The following is a 24,528-nucleotide window of genomic DNA, read 5'->3' as shown; positions in this document are numbered from 1 at the left end:
CTCAAAAAAGTCATAGTATAGTATGTCGTCCTAAATCACTCAAAAAAGTCATAGTATAGTATGTCGTCCAAAATGGGTAAAAAAAGTCATAGTATAGTATGTCGTCCAAACTCACTCAAAAAAGTCATAGTATAGTATGTCGTCCGAAAATCAGTCAAAAATGTCATAGTATAGTATGTCGTCCAAAGTCACTCAAGAAAGGTCATAGTTTAGTATGTAATCTAAATTAACACCAATACTTGTCCGGATTGCAGAAGAGACGTGTTCCAACCAGGGCTTGAACGCAGGTCTTCTATGTTAAAGTCACAAGTGCTATCCACTGCACCAACCTTGTTTGGCCAAATCTTTTGGAATCATCATGTTATAGTATGTCGTCCAAAAGCTGTCAAAAAAGTCATAGTATAGTATGTCGTCCAAAATCACTCAAAAAAGTCATAGTATAGTATGTCGTCCAAAAGCTGTCAAAAAAGTCATAGTATAGTATGTCATCCAAAATCACTCAAGAATGTCATAGTATAGTATGTCGTCCAAAATCACTCAAAAAGTCATAGTATAGTATGTCGTCCAAAATGGGTCAAAAATGTCATAGTATAGTATGTCGTCCAAACTCACTCAAAAAAGTCATAGTATAGTATGTTGTCCAAAATCGGTCAAAAAAGTCATAGTATAGTATGTCGTCCAAAATGGGTCAAAAAAGCCATAGTATAGTATGTCGTCCAAAATCACTCAAAAAAGTCATAGTATAGTATGTCGTCCAAAATCACTCAGAAAAGTCATAGTATAGTATGTCTTCCAAAATGGGTCAAAAATGTAATAGTATAGTATGTCGTCCAAAATGGGTCAAAAATGTCATAGTATAGTAAGTCGTCCAAAATCACTCAAAAAAGTCATAGTATAGTATGTCGTCCAAAATGGGTCAAAAATGTCATAGTATAGTATGTCGTCCAAAATCGGTCAAAAAAGTCATAGTATAGTATGTCGTCCAAAATCGGTCAAAAAAGTCATAGTATAGTATGTCGTCCAAACTCACTCAAAAAAGTCATAGTATAGTATGTCGTCCGAAAATCAGTCAAAAATGTCATAGTATAGTATGTCGTCCAAAGTCACTCAAGAAAGGTCATAGTTTAGTATGTAATCTAAATTAACACCAATACTTGTCCGGATTGCAGAAGAGACGTGTTCCAACCAGGGCTTGAACCCAGGTCTTCTATGTTAAAGTCACAAGTGCTATCCACTGCACCAACCTTGTTTGGCCAAATCTTTTGGAATCATCATGTTATAGTATGTCGTCCAAAAGCTGTCAAAAAAGTCATAGTATAGTATGTCGTCCAAAATCACTCAAAAAAGTCATAGTATAGTATGTCGTCCAAAATCGGTCAAAAAAGTCATAGTATAGTATGTTGTCCAAAATGGGTCAAAAAAGTCATAGTATAGTATTTCGTCCAAAATGGGTCAATAAAGTCATGGTATAGTATGTCGTCCAAAATGCGTCAAAAATGTCATAGTATAGTATGTCGTCCAAAATCACTCAAAAAAGTCATAGTATAGTATGTGTTCCAAAATCATTCAAAAAAGTCATAGTATAGTATGTCGTCCAAAATGGGTCAAAAAAGTCATAGTATAGTATGTCGTCCGAAATGGGTCAAAAAGTCATAGTATAGTATGTCGTCCTAAATCACTCAAAAAAGTCATAGTATAGTATGTCGTCCAAAATGGGTCAAAAAAGTCATAGTATAGTATGTCGTCCAAAATCGGTCAAAAAAGTCATAGTATAGTATGTCGTCCAAAATCACTCAAAAAAGTCATAGTATAGTATGTCGTCCAAAATCACTCAAAAAAGTCATAGTATAGTATGTCGTCCAAAATGGGTCAATAAAGTCATAGTATAGTATTTCGTCCAAAATGGGTCAATAAAGTCATAGTATAGTATGTCGTCCAAAATGGGTCAATAAAGTCATAGTATAGTATGTCGTCCAAAATGGGTCAATAAAGTCATAGTATAGTATGTCGTCCAAAATCACTCAAAAAAGTCATAGTATAGTATGTTGTCCAAAATCACTCAAAAAAGTCATAGTATAGTATGTCGTCCAAAATCACTCAAAAAAGTCATAGTATAGTATGTCGTCCAAACTCACTCAAAAAAGTGATAGTATAGTATGTCGTCCAAAATCTGTCAAAAAAGTCATAGTAAAGTATGTCGTCCAAAATCACTCAAGAAAGTCATAGTATAGTATGTCGTCCAAAATGGGTCAAAAAAGTCATAGTATAGTATGTCGTCCAAAATGGGTCAAAAAAAGTCATAGTATAGTATGTCGTCCAAAATGGGTCAAAAAAGTCATAGTATAGTATGTCGTCCAAAATGGGTCAAAACAGTCATAGTATAGTATGTCGTCCAAAATGGGTCAAAAAAAGTCATAGTATAGTATGTCGTCCAAAATGGGTCAAAAAAGTCATAGTATAGTATGTCGTCCAAAATCGGTCAAAAATGTCATAGTATAGTATGTCGTCCAAAATCACTCAAAAAAGTCATAGTATAGTATGTCGTCCTAAATCACTCAAAAAAGTCATAGTATAGTATGTCGTCCAAAATCACTCAAAGAAGTCATAGTATAGTATGTCGTCCAAAATCACTCAAAAAAGTCATAGTATAGTATGTCGTCCAAAATCACTCAAAGAAGTCATAGTATAGTATGTCGTCCAAAATCACTCAAAAAAGTCATAGTATAGTACGACGTCCACAATCGGTAAGAAAGGTCATAGTATAGTATGTCATCTAAATTAACACCAATACTTGTCCTGATTGCAGAAGAGACTTTTTCCAACCAGGGCTTGAACCCAGGTCTTCTAGCCACAACCTTGTTTCCCCAATTGACTTTGAATCATCATGTTATAGTATGTCGTCCATAATCACTCAAAAAAAGTCATAGTATAGTATGTCGTCCAAAATGGGTCAATAAAGTCATAGTATAGTATGTCGTCCAAAATGGGTAAAAAAAGTCATAGTATAGTATGTCGTCCAAAATCACTCAAAAAAGTCATAGTATAGTATGTCGTCCAAAATGGGTCCTTAAAGTCGTAGTATAGTATGTTGTCCAAAATGGGTCAAAAAAGTCATAGTATGTCGTCCAAAATCACTCAAAAAAGTCATAGTATAGTATGAAGTCCAAAATCACTCAAAAAGTCATAGTATAGTATGCCGTCCAAAATCACTCAAAAAAGTCATAGGTTAGTTTTCGTTCAAAATCACTCAAAAAAGTCATAGTATAGTATGTCGTCCAAAATCGGTCAAAAATGTCATAGTATAGTATGTCGTCCAAAATCACTCAAAAAAGTCATAGTATAGTATGTCGTCCTAAATCACTCAAAAAAGTCATAGTATAGTATGTCGTCCAAAATCACTCAAAGAAGTCATAGTATAGTATGTCGTCCAAAATCACTCAAAAAAGTCATAGTATAGTATGTCGTCCAAAATCACTCAAAGAAGTCATAGTATAGTATGTCGTCCAAAATCACTCAAAAAAGTCATAGTATAGTACGACGTCCACAATCGGTAAGAAAGGTCATAGTATAGTATGTCATCTAAATTAACACCAATACTTGTCCTGATTGCAGAAGAGACTTTTTCCAACCAGGGCTTGAACCCAGGTCTTCTAGCCACAACCTTGTTTCCCCAATTGACTTTGAATCATCATGTTATAGTATGTCGTCCATAATCACTCAAAAAAAGTCATAGTATAGTATGTCGTCCAAAATGGGTCAATAAAGTCATAGTATAGTATGTCGTCCAAAATGGGTAAAAAAAAGTCATAGTATAGTATGTCGTCCAAAATCACTCAAAAAAGTCATAGTATAGTATGTCGTCCAAAATGGGTCCTTAAAGTCGTAGTATAGTATGTTGTCCAAAATGGGTCAAAAAAGTCATAGTATGTCGTCCAAAATCACTCAAAAAAGTCATAGTATAGTATGAAGTCCAAAATCACTCAAAAAGTCATAGTATAGTATGCCGTCCAAAATCACTCAAAAAAGTCATAGGTTAGTTTTCGTTCAAAATGTGACAAAAAAGTTATTCTTTCTATTGTTTGTTTTTATGTCTTTTTTATGCTCGTACTATGCTTATACAGGTGTTAGACTCTAGAAAGTGACTTTAGTGCAACTCTGTTTATTTAAATATATTAATAAATAAAGTTGTATTGGATTGGATTGTTAAAATAATGGATACAAGAGCAAAAATACAATCCTTTGATGAACTTTAATAACATATTGAGGCATATTCATCCACAAAGAAATGTTTGCAGGACTTGTTTTTTCATGTTGGAGCTCTTTTAATGTCACATGGTCCTTTTAAAAACTTGCTTGCAGACTTGGTCTTCACAGGTGAGTTCCTTGAAAGTGGATAAACACACACAAAAAAACACCAGTGACATTTCCCACTATATTGTGCATTAGTGTTATGATGATAGAAATGGCCCTCGCAACATTTGTCAAATGGTTACACACACATATAAACACATTACAGCCACTATAGGGTGAGGATGTGACTGTTACCAAGTGAAGCTCGTCTCCCTGAATCCAGTGTGACCATCCTCTGTTCTTCTTTTTTCCTTTCTGGACACACACCAGCTTGTCATTGTTCCACGTCACCACAGTCTGATGGAGGATACAATTGCGAAAATTGAATTCTGTCTGCGATTATAATTAACGAAAACTAACGAAATAATGAAAACTAAAATTGGAAAAACCTTTTTCAGTATAAAAAGCCAGATAACTAACTAGAACTGAATTGTGTGTTTACAAAACTAACTAAAATTGTAGCGAAAATGTGCTTAGTTTTCGTCTTTGTAAATTAATTTCTTACATGTGCCTTTTTGGGGTTCATATGAAGTGCATTTATTTTCTGATGCACAGTACTTTTTTTTTTTTATTTACCAGGCAGGAGCGGTTATCCATTCCTGACGTCACCTCTTCAAACTCTTCTCCAGTTCTGAAGGAGCAGTCATAGTTTCTGAACGTAGTGAACGTCTTGATTGTGAAACAATCTCCGTCTTGTGCAATCACCTTCCGAGGCTTCAGCATGGAGGCAATCTTGCGTGTTGCAAAATCAATGCCTGCATGTCAGACAGAGAGGAGTGCTTTAATATACGGTTTCACACGTGTGAATTCATTTAAATGTTAACCATGCTCACACCATGCTCTCATACTGTCACTGTACAACACTTATTAGGTCATTGAAAAGCAGAGGTGGAAAGAGTCATTCTCCTGTTCTCATCATTCACCTGTCCTCATCATTCACCTGTTCTCATCATTCACCTGTCCTCATCATTCACATGTCCTCGTCATTCACCTGTTCTCGTCATTCACCTGTTATCGTCATTCACCTGTCCTCATCATTCACCTGTTCTCATCATTCACCTGTCCTCATCATTCACCTTTCCTCGTCATTCACCTGTCCTCATCATTCACCTGTCCTCATTATCATTCACCTGTTCTCGTCATTCACCTGTCCTCATATTTCACCTGTTCTCGTCATTCATCTGTTCTCATCATTCACCTGTCCTCATCATTCACCTTTCCTCGTCATTCACCTGTCCTCATCATTCACCTGTCCTCATTATCATTCACCTGTCCTCATCATTCACCTGTCCTCATTATCATTCACCTGTCCTCATTGTTCACCTGTCTTCATCATCATTCACCTGTCCTGTCCTCATCGTTCTCCTGTCCTAATTGTTTACCTGTCCTGTCCTCACCATTCACTGCCAAAGTGCATCATTTTTTTTAAAATTAATTTCAACATTTTTTTATGTGATTTAAAATTTAGCAAAGTGCAGTAAAAAAAAAACATACTGAAGTAAAAGCAAAAGTACAAATTACAAAAATGACTTTAAAAAGTACAAGTAAACAAAAATCCTACTCAATTACAGTAACACGAGTAAATGTAATTCATTAATTTCCACCTGTGTTGAAAAGTTTAACCATGAACACAGGTATTCGCCTCTCGTCAAAAACTAAACATTGACACAAAACAATATCGTATCACTGTCAAAAGAAAAACGTACCCAGTGCAACCATGTATCCCTCAAAATTGACATTGCTCACAATGTCCCACGTCCCGCTGTAGTCCACAGGCATGTTGTCGTCGTCGTTGTTGTCGCTGTTGTGACTCTCTGGAAGACTCAACAGGCATGAGAACCAGGGGTGAACACATTTGTAGGACCGTGGGTGGGATGTTTCATTGTGTGTCAATGTGGGACAGAGGTGATTGGTTACCAGTGCTGCTTTGCCCACAGAAGTGGAAGAATAATGTGAGGAAACGTTTCCGTTTCAACACAGAAAGCCTCAGACTACAGATTGTTAACTCTTTATTAATCGTATTAATCCACTTTATCCCTTTAGCCACAGAGGTTGTGTTTTTGAGCAAATAAACATTTCTGGGGATGTAGGTTATAGCACAAGGAAGAAATGATTAGTTCGGTGGTGACCCAGATTCAGGAGTGTATTGATATTGTGGGAAACTGACTGTCCTTCTGAGTGTTTTGTCTAATTACTGCTCTGTTTCTTTGTTTTTAAACCAACTCTGACTTAGCTAAACTTTCTGGGGGTAGAATTTTACCTTTTAAGGAGAGGTGGAAAGTAATGAATTAGATTGACTAGTGTTACTGTAATTGAGTAGGTTGAGTCAACTTGCTTTTACTTTTTTTTTGAAGTACTGTACTTCACTACGTTTCAAATCACATATGTTACTGAGTAAAAAAATGTTGTCCTGAATTTAAATAAATAAATTCATGCACTGGAAATGTTGGCAGTGAATGATGAGGACAGGTGAATGCTGAGGACAGGTGAATGATAAGGACAGGTGAAAGAATGATGAGGACAGGTGAACGATAAGGACAGGTGAATGAATGATGAGGACAGGTGAACGATAAGGACAGGTGAATGAATGCTAGGGACAGGTGAACGATAAGGACAGGTGAATGAATGATGAGGACAGGTGAATGAATGATGAGGACAGGTGAACGATGAGGACAGGTGAATGAATGATGAGCGAGGTGAACGATGAGGACAGGTGAATGAATGATGAGGACAGGTGAATTAGCATTAATTAAGGTCCCTGAGGGGGAAAGCTGAAACGTTTGTGACCTTTGACCCATTTTGACTGACACATTATGTTTACATATTTTATTTTGTCCCTTTAATTTGTAAAGGTTTGCCTTTAAATAAAAACAATTCATGTGAGATTTGTGTCCCCTTGTCCTTTTTGCACGACACAAGAAAGAACCCCAACCTCGTTAAAAAAGTAACATTTTAAAGAGTACATTTTAAATAAGCTACTTTTTTACTTTAACTTGAGTACATTTTAAAAAACAGAACTTTTACTTGTACTTAAGTAAAAATGTATCAGCATAGTGGTACTTTTACCTGAGTAGAATATTTAAATACTCTTTCCACTTCTGCATGGTATACACAGTACTCCAAGTACCACCAGAGGAAGCCCGCGTACCACCGGTGGCACACGTACCCCAGTTTGAGAACCATGGCTTTAAGGTGATACATCTGTGTGTTTGTGTGGCATGAACGCTCACACGAGGAGCTGTTGTCGGCTGAACGGAGTCGTGTTACAGCGCACGCTGGCCTGGATTTGTGACATCCATGTTCCTCTACATGCTGATCTTCATGGCGTATCATAGTAGCAGATGGATACCAAGGCACAAGCGGTTAAAATTGTAAGTGCCGCTTTGGTTATTTATAATTCCATGGATTGCCTCATACATTGTCATTTCTAATATTGATGTTCTATTTGCAGTCAAACAGTGAATGCAGTGTTCATAGCAATTGTTCTGGTTCCTCAGTTCTACGTCCTGGCAAGGTAACTAGGACAGCGGGGAGGAGATGAGAGGTCATTTGTGTGAGAGTTGAATATCATTATGTTTTTTTGTTTTTGTTTTTTTTTTAAAGGCCCAAATCCTCCAGATACTGCAGGCAGCCTCTTCTAAACAACCTGTCAGCCTCCGTTGCCTTATCCTTTATTGCTTCAGGTAAACACACACGATAAAGAGAATCACACAGACTTTGACTCATACTCATATTCAACATTCTAAATAGGTTTTGCAGTGATACTCACGTTGTTAGAGCCAGTGCCTCAGAGCTTGTGGGCTTCCTATCATGTGTTTGGGCTGCTGTCGTGTGGACAAGGACTCTGCACTGCTATCCTGACTCTGACGGCCACAGCATGTGTAAGAATATCATTTTAATGTCTATTAGGTTTAGTTTTACAGGAAATGACATAAAGAGAGGATGATTTAGGTTTTTTTGTGTGTTTTTCACAGGCCAAAACGACCCCGGAGCTGTACTACATGTCTCTCATCCTAACAGTCGCCTCTATTTTCAGCACAGGTGAAGTAGACGTATCATCCACTCATGCATAGCTTCAGAGGAATGACACCAGCTTGTGTATTGTTCAGGTTTTTACATGGTGAGAGGAGGACTGTGGCTGACTAACAGGCGGCCTGTGACTGACGCAGAGCAGTAAAAGAGTCCAGCTTGCCCACGTTGACATCCGACACTCCACGTTATTAAGATTTCATGTGATTTCCATGCCAACAGAACTGGAAACGTTACACCATGGGAAAGACGGAAAAAGGGAAGGTGACTTAATCCTTCTCATGTTTTCTTTTTGTTTTTACAGCTTTCTTCAGAAAAGTACCAACACAGATGTCGGTCAGTTTGCTTTTATTTGTGCATGGCAAACAGATTGTGTCAAGCACAACAGAATCCACCTTTTATAGGTTTATTCTCCACATGGAAGGCGGTGTCACACCCTGTCACACCCACAAATTTTAAAAATGACATTCATTTATTATTCTCTCAATTACAGTAACGAGTACATGTAATTATTTACTTTCCACCTCCTGTGAAATAGAGATGTAAAGTTTTAGATGTTATCCCATTGGAAAAATACATTAAACAAATTATAGTGGGTGGAAAAAAACTAAAAAGTAATCTAATGAAAATCCTGAACTATGACCTTTTCTCCAAGTGATCGTACATAAAAGGAAACTGGGGAAACAGATGTGCCGACAACAATCTACTCTAAATCAAAAATGTGGAAAGTCCGGCCTGTGCATCCGGTAAATTTGTTTTATACCTGTCGTCAGAATACATTTTATTCTTCACCACAGATGCAATTTCCTAAATGGAAAATTACAAAAGAAAATCACAGGCGAAAATGAATTAAAAACATTTTTAAATGCAAATAATACGGAGCCAGTGTGATTCATGGTAATGTTCATGAAAATGTTTGTTACAGCGCAGAGAGAAATAATTTACCACAAGTACAAAGTATTCCACACTGTGTCCATCCCTTCAGTGTCTCTGTTTACCCATATTAAGACCTAAGTGTGTGCAAATTTGCATTTATTTATTATTTATTTTTCAATCTGAATCAAACTAAAACTGGAAAAATTACCTGAGGATTTACTCTAAAGATGTGAACATGCTCTCTTGACTGAAGCATAACTCATATTTTGGAGTACCTGATTGTTATTGTAATGTAATGCCTTTACTGTGTAAAGTGCCTTAAGATAATGTTGTGATTTGATGTAATGCAAACAAATTAACTCTACAGTATTTGTTGTTTGGACAATCGATAATAATGTAGTCGCTGTCACATAATTACCTGAGATCTGATATCAACATTTAAACACACAGCCACTCTGGTTATAATAAGTTCACAATAAATGAGTGTATGTTGGAATGGGAATCGGGCACACTACGCCAGAGCAGGTACCAAAAAAAAAGAAAAAAAAAGTACCATGTACTATCACTAATGGAAAAGCAAAAGAACCGAGGCCGAGGCGAGTCGGGTAGCGCCAGTGGAAACACGCCATGTATTAGCAGGGTGTACTATATTAAATGTGAACTTGTGCATTCATTTCAGGAATATGACTCGTGGGTTATTGTCTCAATAAATGGGTCATTCAATTTTGGTTTAAGACAGACAGACAGATAGACATTTCACATTCTCCACTCAAAACCAGCTGCTGAATCAATGCAGCCGTTTGACTAAAAAGTAAGACATAAGACCTCTATCCTATGAGAGCATCATAGTCTATGTACCACACCAGTCTGTTGTTGTCAGGCTTCACGTTGGTGACGGGCCATCTGTCTGTGCTGTTCTTCAGTCTGCTCAGCTGAGTGATCATCTCGTGCTTGCCCTTTCCCATCACGAGGAGAGCCACTCTGCGGGCCCGGTTAATGGCTGTGAAGGTGAGGCTCATGCGCTGATGAGGTTTGACGGGGCTCTCGGTGAGGGCCACCAGACTCTGCCCATGTTCCTCTGCTTTAGCACCAGGGAACAGCGAGGCCGTGTGTCCATCAAAGCCGACTCCCAACAGCACAAAGTGGAAGCTGGATCCATTCACCAACGTCCTGATATCGCTCTCGTAAATCTGCGCGCCTCTGTCCTCCTCCACACATAAACGATGGTTGAGCTCCACCGGCATCGGGTGGATGTTGAAATACGGTATCCTCACGTGATGCAGCAGGTGGTCGTGCAGCGTGCGGAAGTTTGACTCCACTTCGGCCAGTGGCACGCAGCGCTCGTCCACCATCCACACGTGAGTGTTCCTCCAGGGGAAAGAGAAGTGGTGCAGGGCCAACCTGTGGAACAGAGCGAGCGGGGTGGATCCGCCCGATAGGGCGAGATGGAAAACGCCGCTCTCGAGCACCGCCGCCTCGGCTGCCTCCTGCATATCTACAGCGAGCTGTCCCACCAACTCCTCAGACCAGGCAGACACCATGTCAGCGTTACAGAATTTGCCTTGTAAGACTTTGGCGCTGTTGGCTGACGTACCGGCTGTCTGATCAGGGCTGATTATCACCACCTCACTTTTGTAGCTAATGTCCATCCCTTTCAGGTGGATGTCCAACATGTGCCCGTTGTCTTCCCCACCAGGATAGATGCGAGGATAAGCGCTGTCTAAGCTACTGAGCAGAGGTGTCCATAAACTCCAGGAAGACAGCAGGTTTTCTATACTGATGAAACTATTCTTATGCCCTGAGAAAATGTGTGCAATCAGTTCTGAATAAGCCTCGTGCTGCTTTGTTGGAGTGTGCACATAGTAGTCTGAAATGGGCAGACCTAAAACACTGACGTCACTATGCTCCGTCACTTCCTTCCACTCTGCGTCCATTAAAACCGGCTTGAACAAATTCTTGCTTACAAGAATTGCCGGATATTGGAGGCTGCCATGGCCAAAGTAGAAAATGATCTGTCTGGGTTTGCAGTGAACGCCGTTTTGGTTTTGAAGGCAAAAGATGTCATTCTTGAAAACGACGCGTGCATATCCCACGCGTTTGTCCAACATCTTCCCTGAGATTAAAAGAATTGGCACACCTTCAAACTGGGCCTCATCAATGTGCGCCAATACAGCTGAAATACACAAGCAGGATTGTTAGTCGAATTATAATCTGTCTCTCATAAATTACACCTTCACGAAACTAAACTGTATTCCCAATGAAGTTAAATAAGAAACACGTTTCTTCTTGGTTGTGTTTCGATTTTGTATCGTCAACACTCTTTGAGGCAGACCAAGAGTTGGAGACCAGCAGGCGACCAAATGTTGCTGTGGATTGTTACAGCGTTATGAAGAATGCTAATGCTCTCATAAAGGCTTATGTTACCCCTCGACTACTCGTACTACTATTTTGATCAAAAGATTGAGGTCAGGCGGTGCCAACACCGTGCACGAGACGATCCAGACTCTTTTCGTGTGTCGTTCAACGCTGGTGGAATGACCTACCGTGCACTACCAGAACAGGGGCGTCTATCCGCCTGTCTATCTTCAAGAAGCTCTTGAAGAACCAGCTCTTCCAAGAGCATCTTCTGTCCTAGCACTAATCTTATGATCCACTTCTGCACTCTCACCATCTGTCGTTCCACTGTTCCTATCGAGTGGATTTCTATCCAAGACTTCTTCTATGTAGTTTATTGCTCTTTTGTAAGTCGCTTTGGATAACTGTTATAAAGACATTCTAAGATGTGCCGGAGACCAGTCCACCAGAGATTTGTGGGTTTCTACAGAGTCAACCAACCATGACATTTTGGGAAAACTATGACATGCTAACTTAATCATTAATCAACGAAGCACCACAAGCCGTTAAAACACTATCATGTTGATATGAGAGAAAGAGTAAACAGAATCCTAATAATCTAATAATCCCAACAATTCTCACCTGCATATGTTGGTGTGAGACTGATGTGATCTTTGGTCTTATTCAGCTCCAGCTGAACCTCTGAGTTGTATCCCTGGTACTGACCGATCACAGCCTGATTCTTCCCCAAGGGCAGCAGCGAGTCGAGGATCCGCAACTTGTTTTGAACGACTTCCTCACTGCTGCTCAGATTCGAGGGAAGCCTCATGGTCAACAGCATCATGACCTCAGTCAGGTGGTTCTGTATCACATCTCTGATCACGCCATACTGGTCGTAGAAGGACATGCGGCCTTGAGGACACAATGATAAAGGGAGGACATGAACACAGTGTTCAAAATAAATGAACCAAGCTACTTTTTCCACAACACTGCTCATTCACCTTGGACATCCAGGGTCTCTTTCAGCACAATCTCCACTCTTTCTATGTGGTGCTTGTTCCAAATGGGATCCAAAAACTTCTTGTTTTCTTTTCTGAATGGAAGTATCTTTGCTATCACCTTCTCACAAAACAGGAAAATACAGCATGGCGTTAAAAACATTTCAGTGACAGATTCACACACAAGAGGCACTCACTATGGAGGATGTCCTCACCTGTTTGCCCAGGTAATGGTCAATTCTGTACATTTCCTCTTCCTTTAAGGAGCTCGCAAGCTGAGATGCTAGAACTTCAGCACTCGTGAGGTCGTGCCCAAAAGGTTTCTCTAGCACCACCTTCAACCACCCCCCAATGGTTGGTCTGCAGCTTTGATTGATTTTATCTGCAATGTCTGCGTATGCATAAGCTGGCACCGAGAGGTAAAAGAGCCTCCCTGTCTCCGTCATTGCCTCGTCCTGAAGTTTTTTCTCAATGTGCTTGGCCAGGTCCTGGTAGTGCTCGAGGGTCTTCAGCTGACGATACTGTGCGAGTCGAAGGAACTGGTCCTTCAGAAGAGCACATCGCTCCTGAGACATGTCTTTCGGGCACGACACCCCCTTTAGGATCTCAAACATGAGCGGTGTGGCCTTGTCTGACGGCGACTGTCCTCCACCGTAAAAGGAAAAGGTGTTTCCGCCTTTGACCTGTTTGACGTAGGCGTCGAAGAAGCCCTGCCAAAGGTACTTCCTCGCCAGGTCACCCGTGGCCCCAATAATAACCACTGACACGTGGCCAGGCCTCTGTGTGGCCTCGCTCTCCTGTCCATGTCCTTTGTGAGCACACAGAGCTCCCAGAAGCAGCAACACAGTCACAAACATGCTGTGGTCCTAAAACATCCACACTCCTGCATGAAAACAACAATGAGAGATTAGATCCAGATACTGATCAAATTTGAAAGTGTCTCGCATCTGAACGCAACCGACCCTCTTTTGAAACTTCTTGCATGTTTCATAGCACTGAATCGGTAAACAGGGAACATGAGATAAGAATTGTCTTTATTGATTTAGCTTCAGGGGACGACACACGCCTCCGTTGTTTGATCTTGCTGCCACGCTGCAGGTTCATGATGGTAACGCTCAGTGCAACGCCGGGTATCTGAAGTGACAGATATCCGATTTTGGATTGGAATTGACAATCGATGGGGTCCATACATCCCTGAAAACCTGTTCAATTTGAACGTGGCCTTAGTGCGCAAAACTGAGCAGCTAAGGAACACTGATCCTACACTACAGTTTAGCCTTTCATCCGTTCACATACATCTCCGTACACCACTATTTAGGACATTTCGGGATTCAGAGGAGAGGTGCTTGAGGTCAAACTGCTACTCTACATACTGAGTAAAATATATGACCGACAGTGAGAATTGAATATGTGATTAACCCTATAACACAGAGCATATCGCAGATGACAAGTATGCGCAAGCGCACTTTGCATTACTGTAATTACACAATGGTTCGTGCTATCGGAAATATTCCAATGGTTTCTGAAAGCTGAGAAGTTTTAAGTCAAAGCCAACATTTGGTTATTACGGTATTTTCACTCGCGCTGTCACAGGAAGCCGGAGAATCAGCATCTATGTCACCAGAGATGAAAGAGTTGGAAAAACACCTGTACATAGTTTCCATTTTTTGGCCTCATTTTTGGACATTGAGACAACAACTCAAAACATAAGTTATTTTAAATATGTTGTATACTTTTCATTTTCTTTTTAAATAAAACTTTTTGTTTTACCTCATTTTAAAATTGTTAATACACCATTTTAACATGCAGCAAATTGTAAATAACTGCCAGACATTGAAAGTTATTCTAGAAAATGGGCAAAAGCATGTACACACAGGACATTTTCTGGCCCTTTTATGGTTAAAATAAGCAAATGTCCACTGGGACAATTTGAGGCTTAGGTGTCAAAGGGTTAAAGACTATTTCCTCAAATGTTTACTTCCCAGAAACAGTCATTTAGTTGTTTTGTCCAAAAAGCAACACAAACCTGCAATCTTTTGGCATTTGTGCTTGAAAAAGACAAATAAAATCCAGTGTTTTTAAATGAAATTAGAATGAATATAATGAATGCCACAAAAAGAAAAAGAAAACACTATGACTGAGCAGTGACTATATCATCAAACAAAATTAACATCACCTCAATTGAACAGTTACATTGAAGAAGCTAGTTTGAACGCAAAGAATGTGTGTAGGGGAAAAAAAGAGCAAATACTCAGCAAAGTCTCTGTCCTCAGTCCCTTCAGAGGCGATAATGTGGTGTGGTGATAAAGTCATGAGTGTATGAAAGAATGAATGAATACTGGTGGAGAGAGAGGACCAAGTACACTTTGCACTTTGCTCAGTGGGTGTTGAGCTTCCAGTATGGGGTCTAATGTCTGCTGTTGACAGATTGCTGGGAAAATCTGCCCAGGATTTTGCAACAATAGAAATTCATTAATTTAGCACAAAACGAGAAGCATAGAAGAGCACTGATACAAATAATCAGCTGTACATGGAGCTGTAGATGCACCCAGGGCTCCAGTGTTTAAAGCCAAGGTTTTTACTTATATCAAATTCAAAATAAAGGGTGAAGACATGGTTGTTCTTTTGGTTGTTTTGTTTTGTTTTACAACATAACATGTTTGCTGAGTAACAATGCAAACAGCAAAAGCAAAGGGCATCCACTTCAACACCATTTTATTTTATTAAAGCATTAATTTAGTCAAAATTTGACAGCTAAACATTAACATTCTCATATTTTAGAAATAGAGGGCATCTCCTTATCTCCCCACTAGAATAATAAAGTGACATATTATGTTAATCTATTCCCCCAGAAACTGCCCAGTATATTTAGAAACATAGTTTGTCCTCAGTCACAAGCTGTTTTTCCACTTGAATCCCAGTCATGCCCCAAATCAATAGACACAGAGAGCAAATAAAAAGGGCTTTTTTTTCTGTGGTTCTGTTCTCTCTCTCAGTTCTCTTTCAAACAGTTGACACATCACATTCAAATAGACATAAATGCTGTTATTATTGTTTTTTTATGACCTGCAACTGAAGTTCAAAGGGAGTTATCTTGAAGAAATTCTGAGAATGAATATGTCAATGGAGCTGCCAAGTATAAGATCACATTTCCACTGCAAGAACTTTCACCAGGAATTTGGGGATTTCACCACAGGGGCCATGAACTAAATGGAAGTTCTGGATAAATGATTTATCCCCCTAAAAAAAAAGTCCCTGCTCGGGGGGCTAATAATCTCTGAAATTCTGGATAAAAATCTTCATCAGGTCCATACAAAATGGCTGAACGAATATTGAAAAACCCCCAACAACATTGGAGGAAATTGGACTGCGCACAAAAACCAGATTTTGGAATAACTTTGGAATGATACATCTGTTGATCTGCTATAAAAAAGAAAGAGAGTTGCCTCTGTTTGCGTGACTTTCACTACTCGCCATGATCCGCCTGTTTTCACACTCAAACAAACGCAGATTATTGATAAAAGAACAGCATTCATTTCAAGTTCAGCCGACGGTCAGACAAGTTAGTAACGGCTATGTAGGACTAATGAAATAAGAGTTTGTTTCATTTATTATTTCATAATAAAACAGCCCTTTTCCTACATTACTAGATCATAATTGTATGTAAAAGAAGTTCTATATTTTGGGTTTGAACACACAATTGTTTTTAGGGATCATTATTTTCTCAAATTACTGATCGGTTATTGTAGAAAATGAACATGAAATAGTCTTTTTTTTGTCAAATCAACCGTCGAAACTTCCAACTTTACAGTTTAAGATCTGAAAATGTGGGACCAGAGAAGTGTTAACCATTAATTAGCTACTGTTATAAGTATTTACGTATTTAAGTGAAAATAAAGAAATGAAGTTGAAGTACTGTTGGGGTGTGAAAAGGTGTCACAAGTTAAACATGGCTAAATGAAATGCATAGATGTGTTCTTTTGATTATTACTAAGACTGAAGAAGTATATTACAGGGGTTCTATTAGGCTCTTTAGTGGAAATCTTTAAAACTTTATTCAGTCGGTTAAGAGAGTGATGATGATAATGATGGTGGTGATGCCTGTGTGGTGACAAAGGGCTTTAAGGCCAGGTGTAACACACTTAAAGTAACACAGGCTAAACGCTGGAAAGCAGCCAAAACACGTTGTCATTTAAAAAACCATTATGACATAATTTATCTTCCTCACACGTGTGCAGCTCACCTGTTGGTTCCTCAGGTCCTGATTCTGACACAGACTCAAGCCAACATATATTAATGGCTGTTTTAACCTATATTAACCTTTTGTGTGCAGATAATTCGAGTTAGCTCAGTAGACTATCCACTTAACTAACTGTTTACTTTCTTGATTACCCCGTCTGTGGTTGAAGGAGTGTTTGGCAGTGGTTACACCTGGATTAAACTAATACAACACTCCCTAAACATTTAAAAACATTGACTGCATCACTGCTGTGTACAGAGGTGCAAAATCAAGAGGATATGACATATCATTTGGTATTTGTGTAGGTGTTATTATAAATAATAGCAATGAAGTGGAGGACAGAGGAAATGAGAGAGATGAATGAAGTGCAATGACGTTTGATTAGAAAGTTGTTGTTAAACTATTATACAAAGTTAAAATATAATGTATTGTTTGTTGTACTGTAAAGCCGTTGACAAAACAACCTCAGAAGCAAATCACATGGCAGCAACTGCATGGATTCAGGCACGTAGACTACTGGGATTTTCATGCAAAACCACGTGGTTGAACTTGGAAACAAAAGTTTCTGCTGCTCCCTGAAAGGTCTCAATGCTACATATTGTTTGAAACTCAGGAGATCAAGTTAATTTATGATAATTTATAAGCTCCTGTCAAGCAAGAATACAAACCTACCACAGTAACTTTAAATATAAAGTTAACAAATATGGAGTTGACTATTATTTTTATAAATAGATTGTACTAACTGCAAGATTACAAATTACCCAACATCACACTAACTCCACATACAACACGTGTATTCACAAATGTTAAACATTTATTTAAAGAAAAACAATGCAACACTGTGTTCCTCTAAGTCACTTTCCTCTGTCGGTCACTTCCTTAGCACCACAGTTAGCGTTTGAAAACGTAATAACTTGAGTTTAATGTCAAAATATGGTGTCCATAAATGACGTCAACCAAATTATTTCGCAATAACACAGATTAACAGATGTTTACAATGAACGAGTTCTCTTTGCAACAGCAGCAGGACAGCACAACAACAGGTGTCACTTTATTAAGTGTCCGGTGTAACTAATAAAGTGGCCGGGTTGGTACGTATCATGTTATGAATGTGGAGAGTTTGACACGGGTTCCCTGGTAGTAAAAAAGTAAGCGGATGAGTTAGCACATATTTAATCTCCCTGACACAGACGTGTGCAGCTCACCTGTTGCTGCCTCGGGCTCTGACGCGGGCTCCGTCTCTTTTCAAGCCAAAGCTCGAGCTCAGACTCGTGTCCCGGGTTAAAAGAATCCCGGATTTTCCCCACAGAACAGCGGCTGCATGCGTGTTGCGCCAAAAACAAATTAAAAACCAAGTGTAGTCCCCCCCCAACAAAATGTTGTTCTGTTCACACCTGGTTGTGCGTCAGAATGCGGTTCAACTATGACTGCGCCAAACGTGCACATTCACACTTCCTGGATCAATACTGCCCTCGGACCACATGCTATGGTTTCCTGTCATTTAAGTGAAGTATACCCGAGTTTTAAACCGAGTTATATCAGAAATGTCCCGCTTTTAGGCGAGTGCGGCAGGGACCGCCTGCAAAGTACAAGTATATCTTTTAAACGTTCAATCTTGCGCAGTGGGTCAGTGTTTAATTTAGGAACCCGCGTTTTATAAATGTCAAGCAACCCAATTCACAGTATATGTGACAAGAGCAAACGTGTGTATAATATAACATTTCTCATTATTTTCCCCTGTCCTCTATCATAATTTTATATTCAGGTTTTCTTGAGGCATGTTTTAAATATTGTGAAATTAAAACTACTGATAATTCAGTCCTATTCCGCTCTCAAAACGTGTTCCCTAGTTGCACATGTAAAGTTATAGGAATGAAAGTTTGATCTCTTTTTGCTGTTACACTTTGTAGACGGTCCCTGAGCGACAGTCTCACGTGTTATTTCTGCATATCAGAGGAAAAGGCGAGTTGTTTGAATCCTTGCTTTAGTGTTCACAGTTTATCTTCTTGTATATCTTTAAAAAAACAAAAAACAAACAGTCGTTTCTTTGTTATTGGCCATAAGAAAAGTGTGAAACTGTGAATATCTTTGAAACTTTAGCCACCGCACTTTCCTGCAACACAGCGTCACGTGACATGCCCTGACCACATTGTGGGAGTGGGAGGGATCAGTTTGATCAGTGTGTGTGTGTGTGTGTGTGTGTGTGTCAAGCAAATCTATCTTTGTGAGGACATTTTGACCTTGTGAGGACATTTTGGCTGGTTTAGGGTTAGAATTAGGTTCAAGTTAGGGTTAGGCATTTAGTTATGATGGTATGCAATTCAGTCAGACTCACGTCACTTTTGCCATTGACGTCCACAGGGTTTGTCATATAGATATCTCTAATTATAGATATCTAATTCCAGTTTCAGATATCCACAATGTCATTGTGACGAATCATGATTCAAGTTCAAGATATCGTTAATTATCCTCAATTGAAGATATCCACATTGTCCTTTTTTTAGATATCTTAAATTAAGTTTTTAGATTGTCAGAATTAAGTTATAGTAGATATTTGAAAACTAAATTACAGATCAGTCTGAAGCTGTAGTTTTGACTGGTCAAAACGACATCACAGATATTTGTAATGGTCGGCTAATCTCAGAGTCAAACTTGCTGATTAGATGTCGGTCAAGGTTCTGAGTCATCCAGGTCATAGTCTTCTTCAGTAGTTGGCTGACTGGAGTCCAGTCGCCTACAGCCAAATTACTGAAAGAGTTGCAGATTAAATGTTAAAAATGCTTGCCACTTTAAAGCTCGGAGCAGCATTTGAGCTTCTCAGACATCCAATATTGTACATGAGCGTGAATGTAGCACAACATTCAAGTATGTGAAAAGCCAAATACACATATATCATTGTAATTTGAATAACTAATTATTAGGTAGACAGGACACCTGATACAGTGGCAGGAGGGACACCTGTTGTAGTCCATCTGCTTCAGAGTTTGACATAACGAGGGGTTATCTGAGTTACTTTACTTTAAAAAAAAAAAAAAAAACCTCGCTCAGGTGCACCTCAGCCCATGACCTGACCTGGAATTTATCCTGGCAAATTTCAAATTACAGGTCCAATTGGACCAAAAATAGAGATAGTTTTGTGTGAAAATCCCAGTAGATCAGCAGTGTCTGAAATACCTCTGGTTGAACTTCAGCAGTTACTGCCACGTGATTGGCAGGAAGTGTATTTTTTTACTGAATTTGGTCAAAGGAAGAATGTTTACAGCCCACTCTGAGGCCCCCCTGCATTACCTCCAAGGCCCAGCAGTGGGCTGCAGCCCACACTTTGTGAAGTTTGTGGTTTTTAAAAAAAATCATCTCAGGATACTTTGAGCACCAGCAAGAACAATGTCAATGCCTCAGTAATACTCTTTTGAGACAGTGTATTCTATTGTTAAATTGTTTGTATTGGATTGAATGTTTTTTACATTTCTATGAATATGTTGTAGACATTAGTATTACATGTGCATATTAATGTTTACAAATGTTTGTGAATGAATAACGGTGTAGGGCAAATCACTGTTAATTGAATTATTACCCTGGTCGAAAAGGGACAAACCTCTTTAGATATTTTTGGTTTCTGGACTTGTCTGCATATGAACATTAAATTAATATTTGAAACATTTTTTAAAACAGATTCCATGTCATTTGACTCCAAATCGATGCCAAAGTGAAGCAGTTCCTTGAAGGAACAAGATGCATCTAATTGCATTGGATTTTATCACTTGACTAGATTGTGTCTGAGTATTGCTGTTCAGTCCAGTCATTGACATGTATGGAGGATACATGCAAAGGTATCTTCTATGGATAAAGAAGACAATTATTAGTACATAAGAACATAATTTAAAACTGCTTTACCTGCTGCTATGTTAGATATAAATCACCATATTTAATCAGCTTCCTGTTGGCTGTCACTTGCAGGCAGCTGTAGATTGCAGCATGACAACAAGTGTGACCCCTGTTGGTGTCTGTGTGGTATAGCTGCTGTCTACATGTATCCAAATACTTTGAACTGTTTGCGCTGCATAGTTCAGCTGTCTCGTGTCATCACCCCTCTGAATGCAGGTCTACGTCAAACAAAGCAGGTGTCCCTTTTGGCCACATAATGATGTGATTGTTGTGGACCACACGGCCAATCACCCTCCCCGTCCTCCCTCTCCTACACTGAACAGCTGTGATGTTTACAGTGCAATCCTTGACTCAGCATCTCACCAGTGTCATCTCCACCGCCATAATGTGAAGCTGAGTACTTTGAGTTGCCCTGTGTATGAATAGTGCTATACAAATAAAGATGCTTTATGTATTGCTTACATTTTAAGTTTGCACACACTTAGGGAAGAAATAAAGCATTTAAGGTTTACAAATTGTTATATAAGTTTCATCACAACAAGCAAATGTGAACTTTCAGTTTCAACTTTAAAGCTGTAGTGTGTAACTTGTTTAAATAGAAGCAAATATCGGTTACACTGAAGCCATGATCAATGAGCAATGCTGATTAAGGAGCAGTGGAAACATGGCTAGAGTGGCGCATTTCATGTCAGGAATGAGCAGGTGAAGTGGAAGAAGCACACTGCACAAGTAAAGCGAAATAGCTTCATACTGGAGTATTTATGGCTGAAAACATCCAAGACGCACCCATTAAAAGTTCCAGAAGTGGATTCTACTACTAAATATAATACTGGATATTCAATAGGACTTCACTGTAGGAGAAAAACGTATAATTCAACCTTCTTTAAATTAGTAACTTACTTGGGTTTTTCAACCTTTTCAACTTAACTCATCACTGAGCCCAGAAACTCCATCCTTGGTCATTTCACCTGACAATCTCCATGATATATTTTATCATGATCGTGATTTTATCATTATCACTTGATGCTACACATGCTCGCATTTGAATCTCAGGGTGGCTCCGAGTGACAACAGCACATTGGCGGTAGTTAGCACCAAGTTAGCTCATTCACACACACACACCTACAAAACAGCTGTAATTCCTGTGATCACACTGTAGAGCCCTCCCAAGTTGGCCGGCAACTGTGAAGTGTAAACAGTAAACAGGATGGAGTATCCTCTGTGTGTGTGTGTGTGTGTGTGTGTGGCTGCTACAGAGAGATTGGGCCCATGCAGAGTGTGCTAGCCCAGCTGTCACTGGTATGACTTCAGACAGGACACAAGCTGGAGGGCCACTGTGTGTGTGTGTTCAAGTGTGTGTCTGTGTGTTGAGGGTGTTGTTGTCTCTCCACAGCCACCTCCCCTCGCGGCTTCCTTCCTCCCCTTTGTTAAGCCTGCGGGGCAGACTTTGTCAAGCTGAGCACACAAATGAATGCATATGAATGTGTGCTGTCATCTTTATTAGGCCCCCTTTCCCCACACCCATTACATCCAGCACAGGTCTTCACTGAAAGAAGAGTTTCACTTTCGTCCCTCACTCTTACCCTCACTTGCCAGACATGAGGCGTTACAGTGAGTCTGAATACACATACACTTGTTACATACTGTAAGAGAACACACGCAAGGAACAAAGGCTACATTTTAAACGCCTCTTTGTTCGTTTGGGTCACTTTGTGCTCGGTTGACGAGCGTTATTCGATATGTAACGTTAGACACAAAGTTAATTGGTGGTTGTGGATTTCAAAGGGACGGCACTGCTGCCAACAACTTTTCTTTAATATAATAATATCCTTCTGTCTTTACCTTGAGTGTTCTTGTTTTCCCCTCTTTGATGCATGAGGTCACAGCTAATGCAGGCAGCGATGACTGATCAGGGCGAAGCCACAAATAGATTTCACCCGTGTGTGTGTGTGTGTGTGTGAGAGAGAGTAATGCCCCGTGTTTTTAACTACATTCTCACGTTTCATCTCTTCATAAGAGAAGACTTGTCACAGCGTGCCGCTTCTTTTGTTTTTGAACGCTGCGGTGCACACAACACATCCCACATGGGCAACATCCACCCGCCCTAAATTCCTCTCAGGAGATGTAGTGTTTCCTGAGGTGGCATGCAGATCTTTTTTAAAACCAGGTGACTGAGGACACGGAGGAAAACAGATCTCAAAACACATGATACTCTTGTGTAGAATAAAGACGATTCTGCAACATCCAATCCTTATGACAAACAGTTGGTGGTTTGGAGTTGGGTCTTTGGTTTTTTGTTATCATAGCACACTTTTAATGATACTTTATATTCTGTGGTTTTAGCTACGTTTTGGTGAGAGACATGAAAGTCCCGTACTTGTATTGACCTCGGCGTGCAGAGGATATGACTTCAAATCCTGGTTTCTGTTGTGGTTTATTTGAGTAGCGTATCAGCACACGGGATCAACCAGGTCCTTCTTCTTCTTGTTCCCATGTACAGGAGCGAAGAGAACAATTCACCTCGTATCTTCCTCGAGCTTGTGAACAGTGGTGTGATTGTTGAGCCGCGGATATCTCACAGATTTATCATCGCACTGTGATTGTGTTTGTCTGTGAAACACAGCTTTTGTCTCATGTGGTTTTTTATGTTGTCAGATAAGCTCAAGGACCACACACATATTGTGTGTTTGCTTTTTTTTTTGTTTTTTTTCTTCTTCTTCTTCTATTGAGATGCGTTATGATTGAAAATGATGATGATTCATTGACTTTGGCTAAACACACAGCACATGTTGAGACAAATGAGACATTATTGCTCATTTATGAACAGCAACAGCTGGGCAGAGAATGAATCAACATGTAAAAACATTTAAAGAACATGTAATAAAAATAATGTTCGACTAAACTCCACTATAGTTGTAAAATACAATTTATTTGAGCAGCCACATGTTTTATGAAAGACGTTAACTATACCATTAAGGTACTGTGTAAATCATGACTTACTAATTATCATAATAACGTACTGTTGACAGAAGCTATTATGAATAACATTAATTGGCTTTGAGTGGGGCGTTCTCTTGTGTATTTCTCTTGTGTCGCAGTGTTAACTAAATGATCTGCATGCGTTCCTCCTGCAGCCACTGATGGTTTGTCATCAGAATGTCCACACAAAGGTGTGAATCCATCATTTCTTAACAAGGATTCCAGGGGTGTCTCACTGTTGTCAAACAGTGGGGGCAATTCTGTGTCGGCGGGTTCACAAAAAAAAAAACTCCCTGGTGCTTTCAAATGTTGGTCCAACTCTCTGTTTGCTGATACCACAAAAAAAGTGTAAGGAAAGTGGGGGGAGTGTGAGGGGATGAGGGTCTGAATGACACGGGCGTTGGTGCTTTGGCCGCTGCTCACTGACCCACAGAATTCCGGCCCAGCCCCCAGTGTGAAGTACCTTTGTGTTGTCATTGCCCTCAGAAGCCCGGGACGTGAGGGAGGGCGGGGTGTTTGGGCCCCCAAAGGGTGAGCGCCCGTGAGGCCGCGGTGGCTCCACTCTCCAGCACGACACATGCTCTGTTAGGTGGATAAAAAGGGAGGCCGCATTGTGTGTTAAAGGCATTTGCATACTTGTGTGTGTTAGAGGAGGGTGTTGACCTCTGACACTGTCAAGAACTGTATGACAACAGCGAGCACTTCTCAGCAGTCTGAGCATTAACACCGTTGAAGATAACACCTAAGTGTGGCCCAGTGTGTATTAAACCAGGGGGCTGCTCGAGTGCTTCAGGAGGAAGTTTACCTCGAGTGGCTGTCCTCGCTCAAAACAAAGTG

The 24,528-nt window shown here is 39.8% G+C and overlaps 3 protein-coding genes across 6 annotated transcripts; 1 reads left to right on the top strand and 2 right to left on the bottom strand.

Moving 5' to 3' along the window:
* Nucleotides 1–3,988: 3,988 nt before the first annotated feature.
* On the bottom strand, nt 3,989–7,548 carry rbp7b (retinol binding protein 7b, cellular). 2 transcript variants are annotated; one of them, XM_058632130.1, is made up of 4 exons: nt 6,057–7,548; nt 4,927–5,105; nt 4,546–4,647; nt 3,989–4,382 (listed from the first exon to the last, which is right to left on the bottom strand). In XM_058632130.1, the coding sequence occupies exons 1-4, from the start codon at nt 6,127–6,129 to the stop codon at nt 4,329–4,331; spliced, it is 408 nt and encodes a 135-aa protein (XP_058488113.1). In that variant the 5' UTR covers nt 6,130–7,548; the 3' UTR covers nt 3,989–4,328. The 2 variants fall into 2 exon arrangements, with proteins under 2 accessions (XP_058488113.1, XP_058488112.1); XM_058632129.1 differs by having other exon boundaries at nt 3,989–4,647.
* LOC131461119 (uncharacterized) lies at nt 7,548–8,612 on the top strand. The gene is made up of 6 exons (XM_058632131.1): nt 7,548–7,721; nt 7,802–7,864; nt 7,954–8,033; nt 8,101–8,231; nt 8,325–8,391; nt 8,460–8,612. Exons 1-6 carry the CDS (start codon nt 7,648–7,650, stop codon nt 8,525–8,527), a joined length of 483 nt encoding a protein of 160 aa, XP_058488114.1. The 5' UTR covers nt 7,548–7,647; the 3' UTR covers nt 8,528–8,612.
* A 98-nt stretch (nt 8,613–8,710) lies between these two features.
* h6pd (hexose-6-phosphate dehydrogenase (glucose 1-dehydrogenase)) lies at nt 8,711–22,615 on the bottom strand. Of its 3 annotated transcripts, none has more exons than XM_058632128.1 (5): nt 22,555–22,615; nt 12,803–13,470; nt 12,591–12,708; nt 12,232–12,501; nt 8,711–11,428 (listed from the first exon to the last, which is right to left on the bottom strand). In XM_058632128.1, the coding sequence occupies exons 2-5, from the start codon at nt 13,442–13,444 to the stop codon at nt 10,083–10,085; spliced, it is 2,376 nt and encodes a 791-aa protein (XP_058488111.1). In that variant the 5' UTR covers nt 13,445–13,470; nt 22,555–22,615; the 3' UTR covers nt 8,711–10,082. The 3 variants fall into 3 exon arrangements, with proteins under 3 accessions (XP_058488111.1, XP_058488109.1, XP_058488110.1); XM_058632126.1 differs by lacking the exon at nt 22,555–22,615 and adding an exon at nt 18,033–18,357; XM_058632127.1 differs by lacking the exon at nt 22,555–22,615 and adding an exon at nt 14,839–14,919.
* Nucleotides 22,616–24,528: the final 1,913 nt, after the last annotated feature.

The sequence above is a fragment of the Solea solea genome, chromosome 6 (genome assembly GCF_958295425.1).
Source record: "Solea solea chromosome 6, fSolSol10.1, whole genome shotgun sequence".
Taxonomy (NCBI): Eukaryota; Metazoa; Chordata; class Actinopteri; order Pleuronectiformes; family Soleidae; genus Solea; species Solea solea.
The sequence above is the reverse complement of the archived record's forward strand: the minus strand, read 5'-3'. Positions and strand labels throughout refer to the sequence as shown.